The 26,487-nt window shown below is 46.5% G+C and overlaps 2 protein-coding genes across 2 annotated transcripts in view; one reads left to right on the top strand and one right to left on the bottom strand.

Annotated features, from left to right (window-relative positions):
• Window positions 1–24,781, bottom strand: part of LOC143766668 (uncharacterized) — a 31,965-nt gene extending 7,184 nt beyond the window's left edge. The window contains exons 1-6 of the mRNA XM_077254518.1: window positions 24,742–24,781; window positions 10,764–10,913; window positions 10,455–10,634; window positions 9,999–10,122; window positions 9,821–9,915; window positions 5,674–5,764 (exon numbers count right to left, since the gene is read on the bottom strand). Coding sequence (XP_077110633.1) covers window positions 5,674–5,764; window positions 9,821–9,915; window positions 9,999–10,122; window positions 10,455–10,634; window positions 10,764–10,841 — 568 coding nt within the window. The 5' untranslated portion in view covers window positions 10,842–10,913; window positions 24,742–24,781. The remainder of the gene's footprint in view (window positions 1–5,673; window positions 5,765–9,820; window positions 9,916–9,998; window positions 10,123–10,454; window positions 10,635–10,763; window positions 10,914–24,741) is intronic.
• Window positions 1–26,487, top strand: part of LOC143766674 (uncharacterized) — a 311,141-nt gene that overhangs the window by 102,123 nt on the left and 182,531 nt on the right. The window lies entirely within an intron of this gene.

Below are 26,487 nucleotides of genomic sequence, written 5' to 3'. Positions count from 1 at the left end.
ATCTCCTGCAGGCGTGAATAAATGTACCGTATTTTCCGGCGTATAAGACGACTGGGCGTATAAGACGACCCCCCAACTTTACCAGTTAAAAAATAAAATCTTCTTAAAAGTTGGGGGTCTTCTTATACACCGTATGTCGTCTTATAGGGCCGGTGAATATGTGCCTTTTGGGGGGGGGGGAGTGATCCTGATGAGGACGAGGGGGCGTCTCACAGGAAAGTGAGTATCCCCCATTACCTTATCATAGCGCTGCAGCGTGGGGTCTCTGTGCTGGGAGCGGCGGCTGCTGTGCTGTGGCGGCTCCTCTTCTGCAGTGTGGGGCCTCTGGTGCTGTGGGGCAGTGGCGGCGGCGTATCTTCATGCAGTCGGGGCTCCTCCGGCATCTCAGCCTGGAAGCCCCGCCGGCAACTCCATCGGTACAATGCGGTCAGGTGGCCTCCGGGAAAATGGCCGCTGCTCAGATTCAGATCTCGTCCCGAGATCTCGGGAGACGAGATCTGAATCTGAGCAGCGGCCATTTTCCCGGAGGCAGCTCAATAGGTGCGATGCGGTGGCCCGGCCGCTGGGGGCTGTGCATGCTCAGATTCAGATCTCGTCCCGAAATCTCGGGACACGAGATCTGAATCTAAGCAGCGGCCATTTTCCCGGAGGCCAGCGCATTACACCGATGGAGTTGCCGACGGGGCTTCTAGGCTTTGAGATGCCGGAGGAGCCCCGACTGCATGAAGATACGCCGCCGCCGCCACCGCCCCACAGCACCAGAGGCCCCACACTGCAGAAGAGGAGCCGCCACAGCACAGCACAGCAGCCGCCGCTCCCAGCACAGAGACCCCACGCTGCAGCGCTATGATAAGGTAATGGGGGATACTCACTTTCCTGTGAGACGCCCCCTCGTCGTCATCAGGATCACTCCCCCCCACCCACCATATACACCCGGCGTACAAGGCGATTCCCGGCGTACAAGACGACCCCCGACTTTTAAGAAGATTTTCAGGGGTTAAAAAGTCGTCTTGTACGCCGGAAAATACGGTATATTACAGCCATCAGCCATGCTCAGCTAGAGATATATCATGGCACAGGTGTAATGTTTAATGTAGTTTATCACAATCCTCTTTGAAGTTAGTCTGCTTTAAAAGAAATTGAAAAGTCAGGATTAAGGGAAACTCTGTTGTTGTTGTACAGGAATTCACACTTGGCCCTCACTGCACATTTAACCCCTTAATGACTGCCGATACGCCTTTTAACGGCGGCAGTTAAGGGTACTTAAACCACAGCGCTGTTAATTAATGGTGTTGTGGAAAAAGTGAATAGCGCTCCCCAGAGTCAGATTTTTTCTGGGGTCTTGGTTACCTGGGGTAGCCAAGACCCCAGAGAACATGATTCGGGTTTTTTTTACCGACCCCCTGGTTGCGATCGCTGGTAATTAACCGTTAACTGATCGAAAAAAAACAAAACAAAACGCGATTTCCCATTTAATTTCTCTGTCCTCCGATGTGATCGCACATCAGAGGACAGAGAAATGGGGTCCCCGATACTCACCTGTCTCCCCCGCTGCTTCTCGTGGCTCCCGATGGGCGCCGCCATCTTCTTCCGGCCAAAAAATGGAGGGCGCATGCGCAGTGCGCCCGCCGGCCGGCACCCGGAAGATCTTTGGGGTCTCAGCTGCCGGGTGTAGCCGAGACCCCAAAGAACATGATCGGGGTCGGTTTTTACCGACCCCTGTTTTGTGATCGCCGGTAATTAACTGTTTACCGGCGACTGCACAAGAAAAAAAGCGATGTGTAATTCTCTGTCCTCTGATGAGATCGCACATCAGAGGACAGAGAAATAGGGGGATTCGGGGACCCTGTTATACTTACCGGTGTCCCTGGGTCATCCTGTGTCCCCTCCGGCCGGCAGCTAGAGGAGTTGGGGCTAAATTTAGGGTTAGGGTTAAGGTTGGGGGTAAAGTTAGGGTTAGGGTTGGGGCTAAAGTTAGGGTTAGGGTTGGGGCTAAAGTTAGGGTTAGGGCTAAATTTAGGGTTAGGGTTAGGGTTGGGGCTAAATTTAGGGTTAGGTTTGAGGCTAAATTTAGGGTTAGGGTTGGGGCTAAAGTTAGGGCTAGGGTTGGGGCTAAAGTTAGGGTTAGAGTTGGGATTAGGGTTAGGGTTTGGATTAGGGTTGGCATTAGGGTTACGTTTGGCATTAGGGTTACGTTTGGGATTGGGGTTAAGGTTTGGGTTGGGATTAGGGTTAGGGGTGTATTGGGATTAGGGTTAGGGTTGAGGTTAGGATTAGGGGTGTGTTGGATTTAGGGTTCTGTTTAGGGTTCTGGTTGTTTTGGGGATAGGGTTGTGATTATCATTAGGGTTGTAGTTAGAATTGGGGGGTTTCCACTGTTTAGGTACATCAGGGGGTCTCTAAACGCCACAGCCAATTTTGCGCTCAAAAAGTCAAATGGTGCTCCCTCCCTTCTGAGCTCTGCCATGCGCCCAAACAGTGGTTTACCATCACATATGCGGCATCAGCGTACTCGGAATAAATTGGACAACAACTTTTGGGGTCCAATTTTTCCTGTTACCCTTGTGAAAATAAAAACTTGGGGGCTAAAAAATCTTTTTTGTGGAAAAAAAATATTTTTTATTTTCACGACTCTGCATTATAAACTTCTGTGAAGCACTTGGGCATTCAAAGTTCTCACAACACATCTAGATAAGTTCCTTGGGGGGTCTAGTTTCCAAAATGGGGTCACTTGTGGGGGGTTTCTACTGTTTAGGTACATCGGGGGCTCTGCAAACGCAACATAAAGCCCGCAGACCATTCTATCAAAGTCTGCATTCCAAAACGGCGCTCCTTCCCTTCCAAGCTCTGCCGTGCACCCAAACAGTGGTCCCCCACATATGGAGTATCAGTGTACTCAGGACAAATTGGACAACAACTTTTGGGGTCCAATTTCTCTAGTTACCCTTGTGTAAATAAAAACTTGGGGGCTAAAAAATCTATTTTGTGGAAAAAAAATTTTTTTTTATTTTCACGACTCTACATTATAAGCTTCTGTGAAGCACTTGGGCATTCAAAGTTATCACCACACATCTAGATAAGTTCCTTGGGGGGTCTAGTATCCAAAATGGGGTCTCCTGTGGGGGGTTTCTACTGTTTAGGTACATCAGGGGCTCTGCAAACGCAACATAACACCCGCAGACCATTCTATCAAAGTCTGCATTCCAAAACGGCGCTCCTTCCCTTCCGAGCTCTGCCGTGCGACCAAACAGTGGTTTACCCCCACATATGGGGTATCAGCCTACTCCGCATAAATTGCACAATAAAGTTTGGGGTCAAATTTCTCCTGTTACCCTTGTGAAAGTAAAAATTTTGGGGTGAAAGCATCATTTTTGTGGAAAAAATATGATTTTTTTTAATTTTCATGGCTCTACATTATAAACTTATGTGAAGCAGTTGGGGGTTCATAGTGCTCACCACACATCTAGATAAGCTCTTTGGGGGGTCTGATTTTCAAAATGGGGTCACGTGTGGGGGGTTTCTACTGTTTAGGTACATCAGGAGCTGTGCAAATGCAACATGACGCCCACAGACCATCCCATCAAAGTCTGCATTCCAAGCGGTGCTCCTTCCCTTCCGAGCCTCGATGGGTGCCCAAACAGTGTTCCCCCACATATGGGGTATCAGCATACTCAGGACAAACTGGTCAACAGATTTTGGGGTCCAATGTCTCCTGTTACCCTTGAGATGATAAAAAAATTGCAGGCTAAAAAATCATTTTTGAGGGAAAATAAAGGATTTTTTATTTTCACGACTCTAAGTTATAAACTTCTGTGAAGCACTTGGGAGGTTTAAAGTGCTCACCACACATCTAGGTAAGTTCCTTAAGGGGTCTAGTTTCCAAAATGGGGTCACTTGTGGAGGGTTTATACTGTTTAGGCACATCAGGGGCTCTCCAAAAGCGACATGGTGTCCGGTCTCAATTCCAGCCAATTCTACATTGAAAAAGTAAAATGGCACTCCTTTTCTTCCAAGCTCTGCGGTGTGCCCAAACAGTGGTTTACAACCACATATGGGGTACTGAAGTACTCAGGAAAAATTGCACAACAACTTTTGTGGTCTAATTTCTCCTGTTACCCTTGTGAAAATAAGAATTTGTGGGCGAAAAGATCATTTTTGTGTAAACAAATGCGATTTTTTATTTTCACAGCTCTACTTTATAAACTTCTGTGAAGCACTTGGGAGGTTTAAAGTGCTCACCATACATCTAGTTAAGTTCCTTAATGGGTCTAGTTTCCAAAACGGTGTCACTTGTGGGGGGTTTCCACTGTTTAGGCACATCAGGGGCTCTCTAAATGTGACATGGCATCCGATCTCAATTCCAGCAAATTCTGCATTGAAAAAGTCAAACGGCGCTCCTTCTCTTCCAAGCTCTGCGGTGTGCCCAAACAGTGGTTTACCCCCACATATGGGGTATCGGCGTATTCAGGAGAAATTGCACAACACAATTTATGGTTACATTTCTGTTTTTACACTTGCGAAAATAAAAAAAATGGTTCTAAAGTTAAATGTTTGCAAAAAAAAGTTAAATGTTCATTTTTTCCATCCACATTGTTTCAGTTCCTGTGAAGCACGTAAAGGGTTAATAAACTTCTTGAATGTGTTTTTGAGCACCTTGAGGGGTGCAGTTTTTAGAATGGTGTCACACTTGGTTATTTTCTATCATATAGACCCCTCAAAATGACTTCAAATGTGATGTGGTCCCTAAAAAAAATGGTGTTGTAAAAATGAGAAATTGCTGGTCAACTTTTAACCCTTATAACTCCCTAACAAAAAAAAAAAATTTGTTTCCAAAATTGTTCTGATGTAAAGTAGACATGTGGGAAATGTTATTTATTAACTATTTTTTGTAACATATCTCTCTGATTTAAGGGCATAAAAATAAAAAGTTTGAAAATTGCAAAATTTTTAAAATTTTCACCATATTTCCGTTTTTTCCATAAAGAATCGCAAGTAATATCGAAGAAATGTTACCACTAACATGAAGTACAATATGTCACGAAAAATCTCTGAATCAGCAGGATCTGTTAAAGCGTTCCAGAGTTCTAACCTCATAAAGTGACAGTGGTCAGAATTGTAAAAATTGGCTCGGTCATTAAGTACCAAATTGGCTCTGTCAGTAAGGGGTTAATGTTGTCGATCATAAAAGCAAAGTTTGGCCAGAAAGACTGGACCTGGTCTTGTAGGGACCATATGAGCAGATTCAGCAGCACAGGAGGGAGAGAAGGGAGATTCATCCAATAAGATATCAGGGATCTAGGAAGCCAACAGCATCATTACCCTCCACTTTCTATTACAGGCTCATTATGTTTTTCTTCAATTGATTTTCTAACTTGTCAGCACATTCTACATGAGGTTATTTGTCTTTGTAGTTTACAGATCTGGGCAGGTAATGGTCAGCATCTCCTAATTTCAGGTGGTAGGTGGATCCTCCAGGATATACGTTCTGCAGAAAATGGCTTTTAATGCCTAAAGTCATTTGAACGGTTTTGGATTGAAGAGAAAGTTGTGGTCTAGAGGCAAAATGGTGATCACACGATTGTGATACGGCCAGACTACACCACCGATAAAGCAGCCACAGCCGGTGACTGAGAAGAATCTGTGATTTCTCTGCATTTAGTGGTCACTACTCACCTGGGTAGTCACATGTAGGAATCACCTTTTTACACCGCTTATCACCCCTCACATATGTCTCTGTAGTATTAATATGGGTCAGATCTTCACCCTGAAACAAATATTGTAAAAGTCACAGACAGATGGAGAAGTCACATCTATGATCAGCTCTAATCCTGCCATCTCCTCCGTTCTCACAACACCAGTATAAAACATATAACAAGCAGGGAGGAGGGACACAGAGTCTCCATGTGGGTAGTATCCAGCTGGAATCCAAGCAAGTTTGCTAGCATGTGTCTGGTGGGTGCCGATCCTGCAGGTGCATTCAGCAAAATCAGGAAATTGTAGGATACGTCATATGCGATCGGCCGCTCTCACGGGGGGAACGCGGCCAATCGCGGCTGGGTGTCAGCTGACTATCGCAACTGACATCCGGCACTATGTGCCAGGAGCGGTCACGGACCGCTCCTGGCACATTATCCGTGGGAACACTGCGATCAAACATGATCGCAGTGTTCCGGCGGTACAGGGAAGCATCGCGCAGGGAGGGAGCTCCCTGCGTGCTTCCCTGAGACCCTCGGTACAAGGCGATGTGCTCATCTTGTACCGAGCGTCTCCTCCCTGCAGGCCCTGGATCCAAAATGGCTGTGGGGCTACTTCCAGGTCCTGCAGGGAGGTGGCTTCCCAGTGCCTGCTCAGAGCAAGCGCTGGTAAGCCTGCAGCCCTGCATGTCAGATCGCTGATCTGACACAGTGCTGTGCAAAGTGTCAGATCAGCGATCTGATAATATATGGTGATGCCCCACCGGGACAAAGTAAAAAAGTTTTTAAAAAAATATTCACATGTGTAAAAAAAAAAAAAAAATTCCTAAATAAAGAAAAAAATAATATTGTTCCCATAAATACATTTATCTAAATAAAAAAAAAAAAAAAAAGTAAACATAGTTAGTATCAACGCATCCATAACGACCTGACCTATAAAACTGTCCTGCTAGTTAACCCCTTCAGTGAATGCCATAAAAAAAACGAGGCAAAAAACAACGCTTTATTATCATACCGCCAAACAAAAAGTGGAATAACACGCGATCAAAAAGACGGATATAAATAACCATGGTACCGCTGAAAACGTCATCTTGTCCCGCAAAAAACAAGCTGCCAAACAGCATCATCAGCAAAAAAATAAAAAGTTATAGTCTTCAGAATAAAGCAATGCAAAAATAATTATTTTTTCTATAAAATTGTTTTTATCGTATAAAAGCGCCAAAACATAAAAAAATGATATAAATCAGGTATCGCTGTAATCGTACTGACGCGAAGAATAAAACTGCTTTATCAATTTTACCAAACGTGGAATGGTATAAACGCCTCCTCCCCCCCCCCCCAAAAAAAAAAGAATTTCATGAATAGCTGGTTTTTGGTCATTCTGCCACACAAAAATCGGAATAAAAAGCGATCAAAAAATGGCACGTGCCCGAAAATGTTACCAATAAAAACGTCAACTTGTCCCGCAAAAAAGAAGACCTCATATGACTCTGTAGACCAAAATATGAAAAAATTATAGCTCTCAAAATGTGGAGACGCAAAAACTATTTTTTGCAATAAAAAGCATCTTTTAGTGTGTGACCCCTGCCAATCATAAAAATCTGCTAAAAAAATGCTATAAAAGTAAACCAAACCCCCCCTTCATCACCCCCGTAGTTAGGGAAAAATAATAAAATTAAAAAAATGTATTTATTTCCATTTTCCGGTTAGGGTTAGGGCTAGGGCTAGGGTTGGGGCTAGGGTTAGGGCTTGGGTTGGGGCTAGGGTTAGAGTTTCAGTTAGAATTGGGGGGTTTTCACTGTTTAGGCACATCAGGGGCTCTCCAAACGCGACATGGTGTCCGATCTCAATTCCAGCCAATTCTGTGTTGAAAAAGTAAAACAGTGCTCCTTCCTTTCCAATCTCTCCCGTGTGCTCAAACAGGGGTTTACCCCAACATATGGGGCATCAGCGTACTCAGGACAAATTGGTCAACAATTTTTGGGGTCCAATTTCTCTTGTTACCCTTGGGAAAATAAAAATTTGGGGGGCAAAAAAAACATTTTTGTGGGAAAAAATGATTTTTTATTTTCACTACTCCGTGTTATAAACTGTAGTGAAACACTTGGGGGTTCAAAGTTCTCACAACACATCTAGATAAGTTTCTTGGGTGGTCTAGTTTCTACTATGGGGTTACTTGTGGGGGGTTTCTACTGTTTAGGTACATCAGGGGCTCTGCAAATGCAAAGTGACGCCTGCAGACCAATCCATCTAAGTCTGCATTCCAAATGGCGCTCCTTCCCTTCCATGTTCCCAAACGGTGGTTCCCCCCCACATATGGGGTATCAGCGTACTCAGGGCAAATTGCACAACAACTTTTGGGGTCCAATTTCAACTGTTACCCTTGGGAAAATACAAAACTGGGGGCTAAAAAATAATTTTTGTGGAAAAAAATGATGCTATGAGCTGAAAGTGCTCACCACACATCAAGATAAGCTCCTTATGGGGTCTACTTTCCAGAATGGTGTCACTTGTGGGGGGGTTTCAATGTTTAGGCACATCAGGGACTCTCCAAACACAACATGGCGTCCTATCTCAATTCCAGTAAATTTTGCATTGAAAAGTCAAATGGCGCTCGTTCCTTTCCGAGCTCTGCCATGCGCCCAAACAGTGGTTTACTCCCACATATGGGGTATCAGCGTACTCAGGACAAATTGTAAAACAACTTTTGGGGTCCAATTTCTTCTCTTACCCTTGGTAAAGTAAAACAAATTGGAGCTGAAATAAATTTTGTGTTACAAAAAAAAGTTAAATGTTCATTTTTATTTAAACATTCCAAAAATTCCTGTGAAACACCTGAAGGGTTACTAAACTTCTTGAATGTGGTTTTGAGCACCTTGAGGGGTGCAGTTTTTAGAATGGTGTCACACTTGGGTATTTTCTATCATATAGACCCCTCAAAGTGACTTCAAATGAGATGTGGTCCCTAAAAAAAATGGTATTGTAAAAATGAGAAATTGCTGGTCAATTTTAACCCTTATAATTCACTAACAAAAAAAAATTTTGGTTCCAAAATTGTGCTGATGTAAAGTAGACATGTGGGAAATGTTACTTATTAAGTATTTTGTGTGACATACCTCTGTGATTTAATTGCATAAAAATTCAAAGTTGGAAAATTGCGAAATTTTCAAAATTTTCGCCAAATTTCCATTTTTTTCACAAATAAACACAAGTCTTATCGAAGAAATTTTACCACTATCATGAAGTACAAGATGTCACAAGAAAAAAATGTCAGAATCACCGGGATCCGTTGAAGCGTTCCAGAGTTATAACCTCATAAAGGGACAGTGGTCAGAATTGTAAAAATTGGCCCGGTCATTAACGTGCAAACCACCCTTGGGACTTAAGGGGTTAAGGATATGTTTCCAGCACACCGACCAGTTAAAATGAAAAAAGTTTATTTGGACATGATTAAACGTAAAACAATAAAATCAACCTGATGTGTTTCTGGTGCAAAGGTGAGCCTTGGGCTACTTTCACACTTGCGTCGGTATGGGCCCGTCGCAGTGCGTCGGGCCGACGTACCGACGCATGCTGTGAAATAAAAGCACAACGGGGGCAGCAGGTGCAGTTTTTCAACACATCCGCTGCCCCATTGTAATGTCTGGAGAGGAGGGGGCGGAGTTCCAGGCCCGCATGTGCGATCGGAAATGGCGGACACGACGCACAAAAAAATGTTACATGTAACTTTTTTTTGTGCCGGCGGTCCGCCAAAACACGACGCATCCGTCGCACGACGGATGCGACGTGAGGCCATACGTAGCAATGCGTCGCTAATGTAAGTCTATGGGGAAAAAACGCATCCTGCAGACAACTTTGCAGGATGCGTTTTTTCTCCTAAATGATGCATTGCGACGTATTCCAAACGACGCTAGTGTGAAAGTAGCCTAAGTTTGGTTGTTTTATTTTTAATCATGTAATCATGTCCAAACAAACTTTTTTCATTTTAACTGGTCAATGTGCCGGAAACATATAATTTCCCTTTCCAAAACATTTAATACTGGTGGATAAAACAAGACTGAGCACAAGACCTTCACAGCCGTCTACACATCATAGGGGAGATCTCATGACACCTTCTCTCCATCTACCTGATGATCCTGAGGAACATTGGGATCTCCTTGTTTACAATCCTGTGAAAGAAGATGGGGACATCTCTCTGGTGTTGTCCTCTTACTGGATAGATCTGGAGGAAACACATAGAGGGACTGAATTCATTCTTTACATACAGATAACTTTACGCCGTGTGTATTTTGTCCTGTCTATTACCTGGTGATGTGAGGGGCCGGGGAACTTCCATCATGACGTCCTTGTACAGACCTTTGTGTCCTTCTAAATACTCCCACTCCTCCATGGAGAAATAGACTGTGACATCCTGACACCTTATAGAAACCTTCAAAGAATAAACAATTTACAGCACCTCATAGCAAATACAGGGTTAACTTTTACCCACAAAAGAGGCACATGTCAATTCCAGAGAGTCCTTCCCGGAAAACATCCAAACATTCAAGCAGAAAATGAAGACAGCGCCTCAAACGTTGGTGAAAAATCGCAGTTCCACAGAGGGCAGAATAAAGGAACTGCGATTTTTCACAAACGTTTGAGGTGCTGTCTTCATTTTCTACTTGTACCTTATAGGAACCTGACACATACAATGATACCATCATCCCCCGGATCCCTTCATAGCGTTACTGTATAATGTCCCAGCATTCCCAGCAGTGTCACCTCTCCAGTCAGCAGCTCAATCATCTTGTAGGTGAGTTCTAGGATCTTCTGGTTATTGATGTCCTCATGGATCAGGGGGTGAGGTGGAGACTCCGTGATTGGGCTCAGGGGTCTTCCCCATCCCTCAGACACAGGGTCCTGACAGCGCTCACTAGAGGTCTTCTTCACTACTGTGTAATCCTGGTTATGGAGAGACACATTAATAAATCTCACTACAGACATTTCCAGAGTCCTCACCTCTCCAGTTCTGTCCATCTGTTATTCCCATAGATAAGAATGATGTAATGTGACGTCATCAGAATCTCTCACCTCTCCAGTAAGCCGGAAGAGGATCTCTAGGGTGAGGTGTAATATCCTCTCCGCCATCTTGTCTCTGTCCATATCCATCTTTGATGGATAAATCAGGAAAATTCTCTAATATAGAAGATCTTCACTGAGAGGATCCGATATTGCAGAGACCTGAATGAGAAGAAGATGAGCCGATGTAACATCATAAGAATCCTGTGCAATAATACAATTACTGGAGATAATAAGGGAAACATATGAGGAGATTTATTATTTTACAGTATTTAGTTTTCTTCTTTTCATCTACTAATAAATCCTATATATTTAGGCCACAGACAACAAGCAGTTTCCTCCTCGGAGTCGGCAGCTGAATACGTTCCTCATAGACTCATCTTCCATAACGCTAATTCTCGCCTCATTTCCCGACCCTGGAATCGGCATTAGCAATACTGCAGGAGATATTCATTACACGGGACAGGAGAAATAACGACTTCATGATGAGGACGACATCTTCATCTTCTACTACGGCTCTAGAAAGATATTTGGCCAGAGTCCGTCACTAACTCCATCACCCAAACAAAACAGGTGTTAACATGTTACAAAAATTAAATGAGGAATCTGGGAAAACATTGCACTGTGTCTGTGGGGGATGTTGATACTGTGGGAACATTACACTGTGGGAAGGAACCAAGAAAAGGCACTGTAATGTATCAAGAATGGGGATAAGTGAGGATTAATTATCTATTGGTTTAGGTGGTAGAATATTGTGTGGGGGAATGGAGGAACTGTGGGAACATTATACTGTGTGGAGGCCCCGTACTATGGGAGTAATACATGTTTCCTCGGTTCCCGTCTTTCATAGTTGGGTCGTTTGTATCTACCAGTGGAAAAGGAACAAAACCATTGTGATTCTTATAAGGAGACAACACAAAACCCCTAAATATAACATTTTATAACAACCCCACAATCTGTGACTCTTCAGGGTAAATCGCTCTCTCACCATTGGATTAGAGCTGATACTATGAAGCTAAAGAGACTAAACAGACTTTCTGTCACCTCCATAAAGGGGCACTTTTCCGTGTTTGTCAGAACTGTCCGAGGATTATTAGAGGTGATAGTTTTCCCCAAATTAGAAGGGACACCTGTGGATATTGGGGTCTTTACCTGCTACAGTTCTGGTGTGGACCCTCCACAAGCAGAGCCGCACTCCACATAGACAATAATGGAACCTAGAGCACCGACCTCCACCCGCAGAGCCGCACTCCACATAGAGAATAATGGGGCCTCCAGCACCGACCTCCACCCGCAAAGCCGCACTCCACATAGACAATAATGGAGCCTCCAGCACCGACCTCCACCCGCAGAGCCGCACTCCACATAGAGAATAATGGAGCCTCCAGCACCGACCTCCACCCGCAGAGCCGCACTCCACATAGAGAATAATGGAGCCTCCAGCACCAACCTCCACCCGCAGAGCCACACTCCACATAGAGAATAATGGGGCCTCCAGCACCAACCTCCACCCGCAGAGCCACACTCCACATAGACAATAATGGAACCTAGAGCACCGACCTCCACCCGCAGAGCCGCACTCCACATAGAGAATAATGAAGCCTCCAGCACCGACCTCCACCCGCAGAGCTACACTCCGCATAGAGAATAATGGAGACCCCAGCACCGACCTCCACCTGCAGAGCCGCACTCCACATAGAGAATAATGGAGCCTCCGGCACCGACCTCCATCCGCAGAGCCGTATTCCACATAGAGAATAATGGCGCCTCCAGCACCGACCTCCATCCGCAGAGCCACACTCCACATAGAGAATAATGGAGCCTCCAGCACCGACCTCCATCCGCAGAGCCACACGAGGAGTCAGAGGGTCACATGATCTGGGGCCTCAGTGTATGTGCACCAGGGGGGGTCTCATTAGGAAGATTTACACTAAACCCCCACATGGGCAGTAGTGTGGTGGATTATGCCATAACAGACTTGGACCCAGCAAACATAAATGCCTTCATAGTCACCACCGAAACCCACTTTCACGCCCTGAAAGGAAAAGCATGCAGAACCTTCTATGCCATCAGAAGACAACTGTACCACCTCAAACCACCAGTGAGAGTGTTCAATGACCCTGCATCCCTGTTTTACAAAGATAACAGTACAAGAAACTGACTGTAGGAGCTGATATAAGAGGTAAATAACAACCATTCACCAATTTACAATTATCAATTTAACCTACAAGAAGAGTAAACATTTCAGACTCTTGCCCAACTGAAGAAAGAAACACAAATTCATAAGTCAACATATAGATAACAGTTTATGCCTCCTTGCTTACTGAAAATAGACATCTGGATAATTAAGATTTGGCTTAAGATATTGGATAACGTCATCACTCCTATACTGCTGCATGGTGGCGAGGTTTGGGGCCCAGCGACTTACCAAGACCACACAAAGTGGGGTTCCAGCCCAAACGATGTCTTCCACCTGGAGTTCTGCAAATATCTCCTCCAATTACATTGTAGCACCTCAAACATAGCCTGTCGGGCAAAGTTGGGCCGATTCCCCTTATGGCCAGCTATAAACAAGAGGGCGCTATCACACCAGGCGCACATACACAGCAGTAACCCCAGCTCCTACCATCATAAAGCCTTACTGAGCCAAAGCCCAGAGCAAGCTATGAACCCCGGCAGCCAGTCCCGCCAAAGTCATCAACACAACCTGACAAAAGTCGAAATAAAGAAGATCTCACAGAGCTGCAAGATGCAATATATAGAGGGTTGGCAGAGTCAACTAGAGAACTCCCAGAAACTCACTATCTACCGGTCACTGCGGAGGGACTATACTCTGGCCCCATATCTGAAGAGCTTACATCACGCCAAAAACAGGCAGACCCTGAGCCTAAACAGACTGAGTGCCCACAGTCTAGAGGTGGAAACAGGGCGGCACCGACAGACATACAAGCCATGGGAGAACAGACTGTGCCAGCAGGGGGCACTGGAGGATGAGGGGCACTTCCTGCTTCACTGCAACAAATAGCAGGGAGGGCCTCCCACTTCCAGAGACTTTCCATTCATAACCCGGACTTCCCATCCATGGACGAGGAGAGGAAACTCTGCATCCTACTGGGGGAAGAGGAATCAACAGTGGAGATGGCCGCCCGATGCGTCACCATATGTCATAAGCTGAGAGGAACTTAAAACCCCATAGTGAACATATATCCCCTTTAAAACACAACTTTTAATAATATTATTATAAACTTGTAGTTTGGGCATGCGCAATACAGCTGAATCTGAGTGATATGCCAGAGTTGGATAGAACTACTCTGGGAATCTGTACAAAGCGGCGAGACGCTACTGGGCGTGCGCGGTATCCCTGGATTTGAAAGGTATACTACAGTCAGATGGGAGGCAGGAGTCATTTCCGGTCCTGCGCCCTGAGCTGGAACGCACGCTGCGGGGCTGTAAGAGACTGGGAATTATAATGGAGGCACCTGCGGGTATGCACAATACTCGGGGACTCATGTTGGATAGTGCGATCCACGTCTGGGATATGGCAGGTAAAACACCTGATTACTTGGTTTCTCTTAGCCATCGCTGATGCAGCGGTGGCACTGATTGGAGCATAAGTACAAATGGGGGTATTTAATTCCGCCCAGGGGTAACCGCCGGTTATGCTTTTTTTATCCATGGCATCTGGTATCTGACACGTATGATGGGCCTCCTGATGAACCGTACCACGGGGAAACGCGTTGAGGCGTACAGAGGCATATAATATCAGGATAAGTGATCCCCATCTTTACCATTATGTATAGCAACAGTTTATCCCGTATGGACTATTGATTTTGTATGTCCTCATCTATGGACATTGTCTGGTCTGTTAGGCTATCTTTGGTGACATTCTGGATGGTTTAATATCATATGGGTGCTTTCCTGTTCCTCTTTCTTGTTTTTTTGTTTTTTTGATACTGGTTTATTGCCGTAATTATATGGCAAACCTGGCAATATACTCAATATTGTGAGTTATCATTTTGCGGTCATCCTGGTGAAAATTTAGATTATATATGACTGCACATTGTCCTGTCTTGCTCCCTCCCGCCTATTTTTGCTAATTTGATTATATTTATTTTTTATATATTGTTTGGTGTGACCAAAAAAAAGTTTTTTTGCTTTTTTTCATTTCTGTTCTATTACATATTGTTTTCCCACCTTTGTATATAGGGTGAGATAGGGCAGAAAGGGCTAGTCCACGGTGAGTGGGGGCGCCAAAAAAGCGTATCTAGGGTGCCAACCTCCACAGCAAGGCAGGTAACAGTTAGTTCATTGTAGGGTATTTGCTAGGTGGTCACCTTGGCTAATTTTTAGCAACATTTTTTTGCTGGGAGAAACACTGGGGTGGTGTTATTTTTATAATAATATTATTAAAAGTTGTGTTTTAAAGGGGATATATGTTCACTATGCTGTTTAAAGTTCCCGCTATAAATCTGAAATGTTAGATGAACTTAAAACCCCACATAACTATTATTTCCCAAACTGTGCCCCCAACATGCCATTCCCATTATCCCCAATCCCCTCCCCTGTCACATCTATTTTCCTTGCTTTGGCAACACTAAATGTATTTTGTTCCTGCCAACAAAGCCTATTTGAGTTTGAGTCTGTGCTGGTTGTCATGGTGCTGGATGAGAGGAAGTTTATGTGTGGGGTCAGGAGGGGTTAACAGTGTGGATGTAGCACAGCCGTGTGTGTACGAGGTGTACGGAGCGGAGCCGCGTGTGTGTGAGGGGTACGGAACGGAGCAGAGTGTACGAGGTGTACGGAGTGGCGTCGTGTGTGTACAAGATGTACGGAGCGGAGCCGCGTGTGTACAAGATGTATGGAGCGGAGCCGCGTGTGTACAAGATGTACGGAGCAGAGCTGTGTGTGTACGAGGTGTACGGAGCGGAGTCATGTGTGTACGAGGTGTACGGAGCAGAGCAGAGTGTACGAGGTGTACGGAGTGGCGTCGTGTGTGTACGAGATGTATGGAGCGGAGCCGCGTGTGTACAAGATGTACGGAGCGGAGCCGCGTGTGTACAAGATGTATGGAGCGGAGCCGCGTGTGTACAAGATGTACGGAGTGGAGCCACGTGTGTACGAGATGTACGGAGCAGAGCTGTGTGTGTACGAGGTGTACGGAGCGGAGTCATGTGTGTACGAGGTGTACGGAGCAGAGCAGAGTGTACGAGGTGTACGGAGTGGCGTCGTGTGTGTACGAGATGTACGGAGCGGAGCCGCGTGTGTACAAGATGTACGGAGCGGAGCCGCGTGTGTACAAGATGTATGGAGCGGAGCCGCGTGTGTACAAGATGTACGGAGTGGAGCCACGTGTGTACGAGATGTACGGAGCAGAGCTGTGTGTGTACGAGGTGTACGGAGCGGAGTCATGTGTGTACGAGGTGTACGGAGCAGAGCAGAGTGTAGGAGGTGTACGGAGTGACGTCGTGTGTGTACGAGATGTACGGAGCGGAGCCGCATGTGTACAAGATGTACGGAGTGGAGCCGCGTGTGTACAAGATGTACGGAGCGGAGTCATGTGTGTACGAGATGTACGGAGCAGAGCCGTGTGTGTATGAGGTGTACGGAGCGGCGTCGTGTGTGTACGAGATGTACGGAGCGGAGTCGTGTGTGTACGAGGTGTATGAAGCGGAGTCGTGTGTGTACGAGATGTACGGATCGGCGCCGTGTGTGTACGAGGTGTATGGAGCTGAGCCGCGCATGTACGAGGTGTACGGAATGGAGCCACACATGTACAGAGCTGAGCCGTGCATGTACGTGGTGTACTATGTGTGGGATAGTGGCGGTACTGTGGAAACATTATACAGTATGTAAGGATGTGGTGGTGTTATGAGGTGATCGGTGTACACTACCGTTCAAAAGTTAAGGGTCACAAATTTCCTTATTTTTGAAAGAAAAGCACAGTTTTTTCTAATGAAGCTAACATTAAACCCTTTCTGACATTAGACGTACTATCCCCTCGAGGTGACCAGGGCCCATATGACCATTGACGGGATAGTACATCATATGCGATCGGTCGCGCTCACTGGGGGAGTGTGGCGATCGCGGCCGGGTGTCAGCTGATTATTACAGCTGACATCTGGCACTATGTGCCAGGAGAGGTCACGGACCGCTCCCGACACTTTAACCCCCAAAACACAGAGCTCAATCATGATTGCAGCGTTCCGGGGGCATAGGGAAGCATTGCGCAGGGAGGGGGCACCCTGCATGCTTCCCCGAGATGCTCGAAACAATGCGATGTGATTGCGTTGTTCCGAGCATCTCCTCCTGTCTCCTCCCTGCAGGCCCCGGATCCGAGATGGCCACAGGGTTCCTTCCGGGTCCTGCAGGGAGGTGGCTTGCAAGCGCCTGCTCTCGCCGGCAAGCCTCCTGCACTGCCTGTCAGATCGCTGATCTGACACAGTGCTTTGCAAAGTGTCAGATCAGCGATCTGACGCTAAACAGTGATGTACCACCCTGGGACAAAGTAAAAAAAATATATATATTAACATGTGTAAAAAAAATAAATATATATATTGCTCCCATAACTACATTTCTTTATGTAAATAAAAAAACAGCAATAAAAGTACACATATTTAGTATTGCCACATCTGTAACTATCCGACCTATAAAACTGTCCCACTAGTTAACCCCTTGAGTGAACACCGTAAAAAAAAACGAGGAAAAAACAGTGCTTTATTATCATTCCGCCAAACAAAAAGTGGAATAACACGCAATCAAAAAGACAGATATAAATAAACATTTTAATGCTGAAAACGCCATCTTGTCCCGCAAAAAACGAGCTGCCATACATTGTCATCAGCAAAAAAATAAAAAAGTTATAGCTATCAGAATAAAGTGATGCAAAAATTATTATTTTTTATGTTTTTATTGTATAAAAGCGCAAAAACATAAAAAAAGATATAAATGAGGTATCGCTGTAATCCTACTGACCCGAAGAATAAAACTGCTTTATCAGTTTTACCAAACGCGGAACAGTATAATCGCCCCTCCCCCCCAAAAAAAAAATATATTAATGAATAGCTGGTTTTTGTTCATTCTGCCTCACAAAAATCGGAATAAAAAGCGATCAAAAATTGTCACATACCCAAAAATGGTACCAATAAAAAACGTCAACTCCCGCAAAAATAAAGACCTCATATGACTCTGTGGACCAAAATATGGAAAAATTATAGCTCTCAAAATGTGGAGATGCAAAAACTATTTTTTGCAATAAATTTCAGTGTGCGACAGCTGCGAAATATAAAAAACCCCCTTTATCACCGCCTTAGTTAGGGAAAAATAATAAAATAAAAAAATTTATTTATTTCTATTTTCCCATTAGGGACAGGGTTAGGGCTAAAGTTAGGGTTGGGGCTACAGTTAGGGCTAAAGTTAGGGTTAGGATTGGGGCTAAAGTTAGGGTTAGGGTTGGGGCTAAAGTTAGGGTTTAGATTACATTTATGGTTAGGATTAGGATTGAGATTAGGGTTAGGGGTGTGTCAGGGTTAGGGGTGTGGTTAGGGTTATGGTTGGGATTAGGGTTAGGGGGGTGTTGGGGTTAGAGTTGTGGTTAGGGTTGTGGTTAGGGGCGTGTTCGGGTTAGGGGTGTGGTTAGGGTCAGGGCTGCCACTAGAAATTTCGGGGCCCCATACTGGCAAAATTTTCGGGGCCCCCTTGAGACTCCACCCAGGCTCCACCCCAGCCCCGCCTCCACGCTCCACCCCTCGAACTGTCCACAGTCCCACCACTCTCTCTTGGAAAAACTCCACTTCTCACCAATCACACATTGAGGGTACGTGTCCACCTTCAGGATGGCCGGCGGTATCGTCGGAGTGGCAAACCCGCTCGGCGCTAAGCCCCGCCCCCTACTGTGAAGCGATGATGCCGGATGTGTTCATTGTACACATCCGGGATCATCGCACCCCACACATAGGGCCCTGTGTTATAGCTGCGCCGCCGCAAGGAACACGGACATGCTGCGATCTTAAAAGACGTGCCGCATGTCCGGAGTCGCAGGGTGCGTGTTACCACGCATAGTGGAGACGGGATTTCATAAAATCCCCTTCACTATGCTGGAACATCTGGACGCTGCGTGTTTGACGCTGTGGCCCCACGCAGCGTCAAACACGCAGCGTTTGCTTAACGTGGACACGTACCCTAACAGTTCCCATCACCAGATCACACATATAGCCGGCAGCTTTTGTTTTGGCCAAAAGATTTTGTAAGCCGCCACCATAATACGGTAGACACTTTTGGCCGGGCACTACTCTGCTGTAACCTACTAAATATTTGTAAAAATATGCAAAACAATTTAGATATATTTTTATTTATTTTTCAATTTTTAAAATGACCAATAATATCACATACAAAGAACAAATACCGCTACACCATGACCAGATGACATATTACCACCACAGTGATCGAATAATATCACATACAAGGGACAAATACCGCAACACCATGTCCAGACCACATATTACCACCACATAGTGACTGAATACTACAATTCTGATCAGTAATAAAAAAAAGCACCATACTATACTATCACCATAAGTGCCATTATACACAGGAGATCTGTACTTAGTATGCAGTGTCTGTGTACAGATAATACAGTGATCACTAGTGAAATTATACACAGGAGCTCTGTATATAGTATACAGTGTATAGTGTCAGTGTATAGGTAACACTGACTTACCAGTGACGTCTCTAGGTGAAGTCCTTCATCTTTCATCCAGCACAGACCGCCATCACTTCATCCAGCCAGGACTCGTCTCTGCAGGAAATAACAGAGTTATCTCGAGCTCCGCTTGTAGAACACATTACTTACTTAATTTTTCCCAACTTCTACATTACACCACATGAAGAAAAAGAGGCGACATAGTGTCACTCTACACAGTAACAGGACCGCCCCCTCATTTAAAACAGTATACTAAAAAAATAAAATAAATACATTACTGCAGTAATAATATCCCTAAATTAGTCCCTATGGTAATAATATTCCCCATCCTGGCCCCCGTGTGTCTCGTTCCTGGCGTCAGCCATATGTTCTCCCATCCTGCCCTCATGAGTATCCTTTCTGCACCATATGATCTCCCCATCCTGATCCATTTGTCTCCATCATATCCATCCTGCCCCATGATCCGATTCCTGCACGATCTGTCTCCAATCCTGCCCCCATGTCTTTCATCATACCCCGTGTCCAGCATCTCTGCCCCCGTGTCCAGCATCTCTGCCCCCGTGTCCAGCATCTCTGCCCCCGTGTCCAGCATTCTGCCCCCGTGTCCAGCATTCTGCCCCCGTGTCCAGCATTCTGCCCCCGTGTCCAGCATTCTGCCCCCGTTTCCAGCATTCTGCCCCCGTGTCCAGCATTCTGCCCCTTTGTCCAGCATACTGCCCCTTTGTCCAGCATACTGCCCGTGTCCAGCGTTCTGCCCCTGTGTCCAGCCTCTCTGCCCCTGTGTCCAGCATTCTGCCCCTGTGTCCAGCATTCTGCCCCTGTGTCCAGCATTCTGCCCCTGTGTCCAGCATACTGCCCCTGTGTCCAGCATACTGCCCCTTTGTCCAGCATACTGCCCCTTTGTCCAGCATACTGCCCGTGTCCAGCGTTCTGCCCTTGTGTCCAGCATCTCTGCCCCTGTGTCTGGCATTCTGCCAGTGTCCGGCATTCTGCCCCTTTGTCCAGCATACTGCCCCTTTGTCCAGCATACTGCCCCGTGTCCAGCATTCTGCCCCCTGTGTCCAGCATTCTGCCCCCTGTGTCCAGCATTCTGCCCCCTGTGTCCAGCATTCTGCCCCTGTGTCCAGCATTCTGCCCCTGTGTCCAGCATTCTGCCCCTGTGTCCAGCATTCTGCCCCTGTGTCCAGCATACTGCCCGTGTCCAGCGTTCTGCCCCTGTGTCCAGCATCTCTGCCCCTGTGTCCGGCATTCTGCCAGTGTCCAGCATTCTGCCCCTGTGTCCAGCATTCTGCCCCTGTGTCCAGCATACTGCCCCGTGTCCAGCATTCTGCCCCCTGTGTCCAGCATTCTGCCCCTGTGTCCAGCATTCTGCCCCTGTGTCCAGCATTCTGCCCCCTGTGTCCAGCATTCTGCCCCTGTGTCCAGCATACTGCCCCTGTGTCCAGCGTTCTGCCCCTGTGTCCAGCATACTGCCCCTTTGTCCAGCATACTGCCCGTGTCCAGCATACTGCCCGTGTCCAGCGTTCTGCCCCTGTGTCCAGCGTTCTGCCCCTTTGTCCAGCATACTGCCCGTGTCCAGCGTTCTGCCCCTGTGTCCAGCATCTCTGCCCCTGTGTCCGGCATTCTGCCAGTGTCCGGCATTCTGCCCCTTTGTCCAGCTTACTGCCCAATGTCCAGCATTCTGCCCCCTGTGTCCAGCATTCTGCCCCCTGTGACCAGCATCTCTGCCCCTGTGTCCAGCATTTCTGCCCCTGTGTCCAGCATCTCTGCCCCTGTGTCCAGCATCTCTGCCCCTGTGTCCAGCATCTCTGCCCCTGTGTCCAGCATTCTGCCCCGTGTCCAGCATTCTGCCCCCTGTGTCCAGCATTCTGCCCCCTGTGTCCAGCATCCTGCCCCCTGTGTCCAGCATCTCTGCCCCGTGTCCAGCATCTCTGCCCCGTGTCCAGCATCTCTGCCCCGTGTCCAGCATCTCTGCCCCCTGTTTCCAGCATCTCTGCCCCGTGTCCAGCATCTCTGCCCCCTGTGTCCAGCATCTCTGCCCCCTGTGTCCAGCATCTCTGCCCCCTGTGTCCAGCATCTCTGCCCCCTGTGTCCAGCATCTCTGCCCCCTGTGTCCAGCATCTCTGCCCCCTGTGTCCAGCATCTCTGCCCCCTGTGTCCAGCATCTCTGCCCCTGTGTCCAGCATAATACTCCTGTGTTCAGCTTTCTGCCCCAGCGGGTCCAGCGTTCTGCCCCGGGCCCCAGCGTGTCCAGCGTTCTGCCCCGAGCCCCACCCCCCTGGGATCGCCGCTCTAAAAAAAAACAAAAAACGAGTTCTTACCTGGCCGTGCGCTCCTGCGGCAGGGAACCTCACTTCCTCCACGTCAGACGCCGGCGAAGTGCGACTGCGCACTGCGGCCGCTGAAGTCAGCTGCCAGCCTCCGACTGGCTGGCGGCGGCTGTTAACTATTGAAGTGCGGGCACGGGCCCGCACGTCAATAGTGTGCCGCAGCGCCTGCAGGGGGGGGGCCCGGTGAGCAGATTAGACGGGGCCCGATGCGGGCCCCCTCTGCTCACCGGGCCCCATACGCCAGTCATGGCTGTCATGCCCTGATGGAGGCCCTGGTTAGGGTTATGGTTAGGGTTGGCATTAGGGTTAGGGGTGTGTTTCGGTTAGGGTTGGAGTTAGATTTGGGGGGTTTCCACTGTTTTGGCACATCAGGGGCTCTCCAAACGCGACACGGTGTCCGATCTCAATTCCAGCCAATTCTGCGTTGAAAAAGTAAAACAGTGCTCCTTCCCTTCCGAGCTCTCCCGTGCGCCCAAGCAGGGGTTTACCCCAACATATGGGGTATCAGCATACTCAGGACAAATTGTAAAACAATTTTTGGGGTCCAATTTCGCTTGTTTCCCTTGGGAAAACAAAAATTTGGGGGCTAAAAAAATCATTTTTGTGGGAAAAAAATGATTTTTTATTTTCACGGCTTTTCGTTATAAACTTTAGTGAAACACTTGGGGGTTCAAAGTTCTCACAACACATCTAGATAAGTTCCTTGGGGGATCTAGTTTCCAATATGGGGTCACTTGTGGGGGGTTTCTACTGTTTAGGTACATCAAGGGCTCTGCAAACGCAATGTGATGCCTGCAGACCATTCCATCTAAGTATGCATTCCAAATGGCACTCCTTCCCTTACGAACTCTGCCATGCGCCCAAACGGTGGTTCCCCCCACATAAGAGGTATCATCATACTCAGGACAAATTGGAAAACAACTTTTGGGGTCCAATTTCTCCTGTTACCCTTGGGAAAATGCAAAACTGGGGGCTAAAAAATAATTTTTGTGAAACACTTGGGGGCTCAAAGTTCTCACCACACATCTAGATAAGTTCCTTAAGGGGTCTACTTTCCATAATGCTGTCACTTGTGAGGGGTTTCAATGTTTAGGCACATCAGGGGCTCTCCAAACGCGACATGGCATCCCATCTCAATTCCAGTCAATTTTGCATTGAAAAGTGAAACGGCGCTCCTTTCCTTCCGAGCTCTGCCATGCACCCAAACAGTGGTTTACACCCACATATGGGGTATCAGCATACTCAGGACAAATTGCACAACAATTTTTGGGGTCCAATTTCTCCTGTTAACCTTGGTAAAATAAAACAAATTGGATCTGAAATAAATTTTTGGTGAAAAAAAGTTAAATGTTTATTTTTTTTTTAAACATTCCAAAAATTCCTGTGAAGCACCTGAAGGGTTAATAGTCTTCTTGAGTGTGGTTTTGAGCACCTTGAGGGGTGCAGTTTTAAAATGGTGTCACACTTGGATATTTTCTATCATATAGACTCCTCAAAGTGACTTCAAATGTGATGTGGTCACTAAAAAAAAATGGTGTTGTAAAAATGAGAAATTGCTGGTCAACTTTTAACCCCTATAACTCCCTAACAAAAAAAAATTTGGTTCCAAAATTGTGCTGATGTAAAGTAGACATGTGGGAAATGTTACTTATTAAATATTTAGTGTGACATATTTGTCTGATTTAAGGACATAAAAATTCGAAGTTGGAAAATTGCAAACTTTTCGCCAAACTTCTGTTTTTTTTCACAAATATGCGCAAGTAATATCAAATAAATTTTACCACTGTCATGAAGTACAATATGTCACGAGAAAACAGTGTCAGAATCATCAGGATCTGTTGAAGCGTTCCAGAGTTATAACCTCATAAAGGGACAGTGGTCAGAATTATAAAAATTGGCCCGGTCATTAACGTGCAACCACCCTTGGGGTAAAGGGGTTAAATGATCCAGAAATACACTCTATACATTGTTAATGTGATAAATGTGTAACCTAGCTGCAAACGTCTGGTTTGTAATGCAATATCTTCATAGGTGTATAGAGGCCCATTTCCAACAAACATCTCCAGTGTTCTTATGGTGCTTTGTGTTTGCTACGAGTGATGAGTGAATATACTCGTTACTCGAGATTTCCCTAGCACGCTCGGGAGTGCTCCGAGTATTTTTTAGTGCTCGGAGATTTAGTTTTTCTTGCCGCAGCTGAATGATTTACATCTGTTAGCCAGCATAAGTACATGTGGGGGTTGCCTGGTTGCTAGGGAACTTTGTGATCACCCCTCAAAGGGCGCTTCTTTCCCTTGACATGGAGCAATTTGACCCCTCGGTTAGATGTGTCATCATACAGATCCTCCTAGTTGTCAAAAATGCATTGGCATTCTGGTGGAAAAAACCCAAAACACCCAAATTGTCAGAAATTGCAGATCTGGAACAGCAAATTTAAGGTTTAAAATTGCCATTTTGTGCCTCTTGTATACATTTAAGTATGACATCTACATACAACATTCTTCAAATTGCAAATCAGTATTTGGTTGTTAGAGACTGTTATTAGGGTTCTCGAATTTCATTGATCCCTTCCTCTGACCACTTTTAACCCTTCCCTTCCCCTCCCTCATTTCCCTAATCCCGGTTTTTAATACAAAACCTAATAAAAATATTTTAAAAAGAAAAATGAAAATATGGGACTAGTGTATGCAATATTACTGTGCAAAAAGGGAAATAATAAAAGTGCAGATGTGCTGCTAAGTGGTAAACTGAAAATTATCCCACTCTGAAAATGGTGGAGGCCCACGAAGCGGGAGAAGGATATAAGAAGATAACAAAGCGTTTTCAAGTTTCCCTTTCCTCAGTAATAAATGTAATTAAGAAATATCAGTTAACAAGAACAGTGGAGGTCAAGATAAGGTCTGGAAGACCAAGCAATATATTTGTAATATTAATGCGCCAGTAATGGGGAATCTCCACATACCTTCACCTGCAGAGCCGCACACCACATATATGGCTGTTCTGTGCGCACAGGACCTGTGATGAGGTCACAGGGGGGGAGGAGTCAGGGGTCACATGATCAGGGGCCTCAGTGTATGCAGGACTCTGCTGTGCTGGTTGTCATGGTGCTGGATGAGCTGAAGTTTATGTGTGGGGTCAGGAGGGGTTTACAGTGTGGATGTAGCAGAGCCGTGTGTGTACGAGGTGTACGGAGCGGAGCCGTGTGTGTACGAGGTGTACGGAGCGGAGCCGTGTGTGTACGAGGTGTACGGAGCGGAGCCGTGTGTGTACGAGGTGTACGGAGCGGAGCCGTGTGTGTACGAGGTGTATGGAGCGGAGCCGTGTGTGTACGAGGTGTACGGAGCGGAGCCGTGTGTGTACGAGGTGTACGGAGCGGAGCCGTGTGTGTACGAGGTGTACGGAGCGGAGCCGTGTGTGTACAAGATATATGGAGTGAAGCCACCTGTGTACAAGGTGTGTTCAGTGGAGCTGCACGTGTACAGGGTGTACGGTGCTGAGCCGTGTGTGTACAGTATGTACAGAGCAGAGTTGTTTGCGTATGGACAGGAGCCCTGTTTGTATGGAGCGGAGCTTTTTTTTTGTTTAGTAAGTAGATTTTTTTTTATAAAACAATGAGTAGATCCATCTCAATATTACATGTATTGTATCTTTTTCCTTCTTCCTAATATTATTCTGTGTTCCGCAGCTGCAGGATAAAATGGTGAAAGTAATGACCATCATGAAGGAGAATCTTCTACAGGCACAGGCAAGGGTCTATGACCAATCAGCGAGACTGAGGCAGTTCCAGCCCGGGAACCCCATGCTAGTGCTTATCCGTACGGTGGAGAGCAAGTTCCTTGCTCAGTGGCAAGGCCCATGAGGTGGGCCTTGCCACTTTACAAGGTACACAGCTGGGCCGAAGGCAGCCGCACCAAGTCTTATCATGTGAACTTGCTAAAACCTTGGCGAGACCGAGAATTGCTTGACGCCCCTTGCCTGGGAGCGAGTCCAAAAGCCACAGTGGACAATGTCACTGTTGCGGAGACTCTAACGCTCACCCAGGGGCAACGGTGTTGGGAGCTGTTGCAGCAGAACCATGACATGTTCTCGGAGCTGTCAAGGCATACTCAGGTGGTAGAGCATGACATGGTAACAGAACCGCATGTCAGGGTGAAATTCAAGCCCTTTAGAATTCAGGAAGCACATCAGGAGTGATTTCAAACGAGGTGAAGAGGATGCTAGATCTCGGGGAGATAGATTAGTGGAAAAGTGGATGATCGAGTCCAGTCGTCCTCATGCCAAAGCCTGATGGTGAGTTGCGGTTCTGCAACAACTACCGCAAGCTGTAAGAAGTCTAAAGGTTTGATGCATACCCACTGTTAGGGTTGCGGAATGCACCGAGTAATAGGAAGGTAGCTACAAGGTGCGTTCGCAGCCCGAGGTCCACCGTGCAGAGATATCTGCTGCAAAGTAATGGCGGATGGACTCTGAGCTCACATGTGGGTTAAGCTTCACCCAGTGTGAACTAGTAGCGAACTCTGTTGCCTCACAGAGTCACGCTGTACACAAAACTAATGCCCTAACTAGGGTTGTGCTTGCTCTGGAACTCTTCTGTGCTAACCACACACATGAAGGAACCAGATGCCAAGGCTAATTGCCCCCACTGATGCTAGCTGCCTGCCTGAGTGTACAGTCCCAATGCTAACAGCTTCACACCACATAAGAACAG

The sequence above is a fragment of the Ranitomeya variabilis genome, chromosome 4 (assembly GCF_051348905.1).
Source record: "Ranitomeya variabilis isolate aRanVar5 chromosome 4, aRanVar5.hap1, whole genome shotgun sequence".
Lineage (NCBI taxonomy): Eukaryota > Metazoa > Chordata > Amphibia > Anura > Dendrobatidae > Ranitomeya > Ranitomeya variabilis.
This window is presented reverse-complemented; position numbering and strand designations above follow the sequence as displayed.